Genomic DNA, 5069 nt, shown 5'->3' with positions numbered 1-5069 from the left:
CTTTTTCGTCCCCAAAAAAATGTTACACATACTTTCACACAGCATCATCCATCAGTAACCATCATTTTCCATCCCAAAAAAATATTACACATACTTTCACAGACGTAAATAACCAAAAGGACACATGCAGCGCCGGTCCTAGAATTTTGAGGGCCCTCCGATAAACTCGTGGTGACGGCCCTCTAAACCATGTATAAAATCTTATAATATACTTATAGGCATAAATCTTATAGGCATAAATTTTACTTGCAAAGCGAAAGGAAATTCAATAATATATTTTTGATTTAACCAGTCTGATAATTATTTTTTTCGTTTTCTTTTCTCAGCCCCTGACAAATGTTTCTTAGGTAACATTCTAAAATGCTAACACCTAAATTAGAGAAAAAACATGACTATATGAATATAAAGTACTAGAAGTCTGGAATACTATACAAAGAATTAATTTGGATTAAAAAAGAACAAGGAAAAAATACCTAGGGTATGAACATGAACAAGAACAACTGATCGGCGATCGCAATTTATAAGAAGGCAACAACCAAGATGTCGTCGACATGGATCCCTACCTGGTCGCCGCCGTCGTGCGCCTTTCTCCGGCAAACGGCAGTCTAGCTCTCCGTGCCACACGTGTGTGTGTGTGAGTGCGTCGGGCGTCGCCACATCGGCGTGACTGGAACTCACGAGTCACGATCGTGATCAGACTGCGGCGCCCTCACCTCCTCTCTGCCCGAGGGCCATGGTGAAAACTGGGAAAGAACGGCAGAGAGGCTGACGTTGACTTCTTGGGACGACTCTTCTCATTAGTTTGTTGATATCTAATGGATTATAGGGGCCTCGGGGTTTGTATACCTAGACTTGGGCCCTCCCTTGCATGGGCCCTCGGCCGTCGCACCCCATGCCTACCCCCTAGGGCTGGCACTGGACACATGGCCGAGAGAGGACATGTATCACGGTCTAGAATAGGTGAGGTGATGTAGAAACAAATTACTCCATCCGTTCCAAATTACAAGATGTTTTGACTTTTCTAAATTCATAGCTTTTGTTATGCACCTATAAGTTATTAATCTAGAAAAATCAAAACATCTTATAATTAGTAACTGCTCCCTTGTTCTCAAAAAATTACACATACGAACGCTACATCCAAGAGAAGACTAACGCGATCGTTATTCGTATTTATAGAAAAAAGGACTGTTTATGTCATGATGTCGAAAGGATCGGAAAGCCTAGAGAGCAGAGTAGTAAAAGAAAATTGTGAAATTACATTGTTTTTTTAGCATAACTACTGTTCCTAGTCAACCGCACGCAAAGCCCCAACTCCCTTGCTGTTCATGATAGTCACGTTATAAATGCCCCTGATATTTCGAGAAGGAAATATCCTGATATCGGATCCACGTTTTGTTTGCTAGGAGGAGTACATTATACACGTGGGAATCCAACATTCCAACGGACGTGAAGGAGTGGAAATGGGGATGCTCCGCCCACCAATTTTCTTCAGGTCACTTTCTTTCGTTGAATTATTGCACGACAACATATCAAGTGCAAACTAACTAACTTGTGCAAACTTGAAAACTACCAAATAGGATCACTAGATGTTGATCCAATGAATGTGGTGAGAGGTGGGATTTTTTGCGCTTAAACCCCCACCCACCATCTTTTTTTTGCGCTTAAGTCCCCTCACCCTATCCATTGGATCAACATCCAGTGATCCTGATTGGTAGTTTTCAAGTTTGCACAGGTTGGTTGGTTTGCACGTGATACGTTGCCGTGGCTACGGCCTACTCTCTTCTTTTCTTTTTAACTGTGGTTCTTACGTATCAAGAAGTCAAACGTACTCAAGTTTGACCAAATGTATATATACTAAATTATTAATATTTATATAGTGTGTGATAAGTATCATTACATTAATCATTGCATCTATTTTTATAATACACTTATTTGTAGATATAAATATTACTAATATTTTCTATAAATCTAATCAACCTCACAAAGTTCGATTAGCACGGAAATCCAAACAACACTTAAAAGGAACAAAAGGAGTGTAGCCTATACTACGTACTTCCTCCGTTCCAAATTATAAATCATTATAAAATTTTCGGATTCATAGTTTTTACTACACACAATATACATTATGCCCTACATGCATAATAAAAAGCGAGAAAGGACCCGTTTGGAATGTATGAATTTTACAAAAATCATGTAGGATTTACAGGAATCAGTTCAATTTTATAGAAAGTGGGCTCATCGCTTATTGAATGGAAACAACTATGATGGAGATATTCACCAAGCTTATATATGTGCGTGCCTTTAATAGGCGCTTGGTGCTTTTCCGTTCGAATTATCAAAAAAGTTTTGATTGAAAACAACTGCTTGATAGTGGATGCTGATATTCACCAACTATTGTTTATTCCTTTTTTTAGAAATGAATCAATGATAGGATATCTCCCTGATTGGTCTAATTGAGAGGAAAGATAGGATGACACTATTATCTCGGTCCCAAGAGGAACACAATTCTAATTTTTTTGGTCTAAATCAAACTATTTTAAAGTTTAAACTGAAATAGATTTATAGAAAGAAAATAATATCAATAATTATGATTTCAAATATATATACTACAAAATATATTATTTAATTAATCTAACGATTCTATTTGATATAATAAATTAATATTACGTTTTTTAAAAAAAGTTAAAGTGTGAAGATGATTTCTTTTCGTATTGTATCTAAAAATTGAGGGAGTGGCTGCAATCGGACAGAGGATAGTCTCCCAATTTTCCACGAAATGACAAGAAAGAAATAGCTAGACTCATTTATTATGGACATATCCACAAAAGTCACTGTCAAGGGACGTCGCTTAGAGCTACTCCTTTATCGCGGGGCGCTTTCTCTCGCTCTCTCGGCTGAGACTAAGGCTCGTTCGTTTGGCACAGTATGACGCCACGCTGATGGAATCTTATACAATTATAAACTAAAGATCCAGCTGGAACTATTTCTGCATGCCATTCCCCAGGAAGCGAACGGAGCCTAGGAGGGAAAAAACACTTTCTACCATGCAACGACTAATCAGTAATCCCTAGCAGCGAATCATCATTGCCGCCCAGCAGCTAGTACACTCGCAGACCATAGTAACTGATGGTGCATCACTGCATCTATATATATGTTCTTATACGCTGTCTTCTTACCTCTCACCTGCCCTGTCCCAGACTCGGTCACTCACTCCTCACTCGGAAGGCGCCACATACCTCATACTCATATATACCATGTCCATCACCAAAGCCGCCGTTCCCGTGGCCGCGCACGGTGGTTACGACCGCCGGCGAGACCTACTACAGGCATTCGATGACACCAAGGCCGGCGTCAAGGGCCTCGTCGACTCCGGCACCAAATCAATCCCGTCCATCTTCCACCACCCACCGGATTCCCTAGCGGCGATCACATCCTCCACCACTGCAGATGAAGCGGCGGCAACGATCCCGGTGATCGACCTCGCGGCTGCCCGGCGGGAGGAGGTGGTCGCCCTGGTGAGGGCGGCAGCCGAGACGGCCGGGTTCTTCCAGGTGGTCAACCACGGCGTGCCGGGCGAGGCCATGGCCGCCATGGTCGCGGCCGTGAGGCGCTTCAACGAGGGCACCGTGGAGGCCAAGAGGCCGTATTACACGAGGGACACCACCCGCAAGATGCGGTTCTACTCCAACCTCGACCTCTTCCAGTCGCCGGCGGCCAGCTGGCGTGACACCGTCTTCCTCGACATGGCGCCGGAGCCGCCGCAGCCGGAGGAGCTGCCGGAGGCCCTCAGGCACGTACTTACAGAGCAAGCTAACTAACTAACTTCTTTTTTCGAAAGAAAAGATCACTAACTAACTTCGAGTATATTTCACACAAACGTGTACATGAATTTTAAACAAAAACAAACAAATTCTATCAAAAACAAAAACAAACAAATGAAATTGAACAGGGGCGTGATGTTCGAGTACGTTGGTGCGGTGAGGAAGCTTGCGGTGTGGGTGTTCGAGCTGCTGTCGGAGTCGCTGGGGCTGGCCAGCGACCACCTCGCCGAGATGGGCTGCGGGGAGAGCCTCAAGGTGGCGTGCAACTACTACCCGCCGTGCCCGGAGCCGCACCTCACCCTCGGCAACACCAAGCACACGGACCCGACTTTCCTCACCGTCCTCCTGCAGGACGCCGTGGGCGGCCTGCAGGTGCTTCTTGACCACGGCGGCGGCGGCAGGGGCTGGGTGAACGTCCCTCCGGTGCCCGGCGCTCTCATCATCAACATCGGCGACCTTCTCCAGGCATGCACTTCACTTATTATTGATGACGTCTATAGTTTGTTTATGTATGTATCCACCTGGACCACTTCACTTAATTATCCTGGTGCAGCTTGTCAGCAATGGGCGGTTCAGGAGCGTGGAGCACCGAGTTCTGGCGAACCAGAGCGCTGACACGGCAAGGGTCTCCGTGGCGGCTTTCGTTGACGTGGGAAGATCCATGAGGCAGTATGGCCCCATCCAAGAGCTCACGTCGACGGACGGTGGCAACCCCCCGATCTACAGGAGCGTCACGGTTGAAGAGTTCATCGTGCACTTTTACAGGAAAGGCAGCGAGCAGAATCGCCCTAGACTCGATTACTTCAAGCTGGAGTAGCGTACTCCTTTTTTTACCCCTTATATTCGCGTTGCTGCGAGAATAGAGATGTCATAGGAAGAACTTTATATGAAGCGCGAAGAATTTATAGTTACCGACCCATTGGAACCGGTGAATGTAAAAAAACACAGAAACATAAAAAATATAGAAATATATAATAGAAATACAGGTAAAAAAACAAAAGATTAGAAAACATATAAATTTCATAGGGACGGGTGTTCTAACGATCATGAAAAAATATAGAAAACAGTAGCACATGTCAATGATGGGAATAATAATTATGATCTATACCTAAAGAGCAAATTATTATACAAAAATAAAGAACAGCATATTGAAGAGTAAACAACCATGAGCTTATACGTTCCTTTTTTAGTGCCTGCTTTTCTCTCCTCGCCGCCTCTCGTCCCACAGTCTGTCCTGCCGCCGGTGTC

General features: G+C 44.2%; 1 protein-coding gene across 1 annotated transcript; it reads left to right on the top strand.

Moving 5' to 3' along the window:
• Positions 1-3164: 3164 nt before the first annotated feature.
• On the top strand, positions 3165-4737 carry LOC136520833 (DIBOA-glucoside dioxygenase BX6-like). The gene is made up of 3 exons (XM_066514492.1): positions 3165-3790; positions 3950-4286; positions 4375-4737. The coding sequence occupies exons 1-3, from the start codon at positions 3255-3257 to the stop codon at positions 4636-4638; spliced, it is 1137 nt and encodes a 378-aa protein (XP_066370589.1). The 5' UTR covers positions 3165-3254; the 3' UTR covers positions 4639-4737.
• The last annotated feature ends 332 nt before the right edge of the window (positions 4738-5069 follow it).

Source organism: Miscanthus floridulus, chromosome 18 (assembly GCF_019320115.1).
Source record: "Miscanthus floridulus cultivar M001 chromosome 18, ASM1932011v1, whole genome shotgun sequence".
Lineage (NCBI taxonomy): Eukaryota > Viridiplantae > Streptophyta > Magnoliopsida > Poales > Poaceae > Miscanthus > Miscanthus floridulus.
Note: the sequence above shows the minus strand (reverse complement) of the source record. Positions and strands in the feature narration are given on the sequence as shown.

What these genes read in the sequence shown, in the direction of transcription:
- LOC136520833 (XM_066514492.1), top strand. Translation starts at nt 3,255, where the DNA reads ATGTCCATCACCAAAGCCGCCGTTCCCGTGGCCGCGCACGGTGGTTAC. An exon ending in GAGCTGCCGGAGGCCCTCAG is followed by an intron (nt 3,791 to 3,949) that starts GCACGTACTTAC and finishes GAAATTGAACAG; the next exon opens with GGGCGTGATGTTCGAGTACG. An exon ending in ACATCGGCGACCTTCTCCAG is followed by an intron (nt 4,287 to 4,374) that starts GCATGCACTTCA and finishes ATCCTGGTGCAG; the next exon opens with CTTGTCAGCAATGGGCGGTT.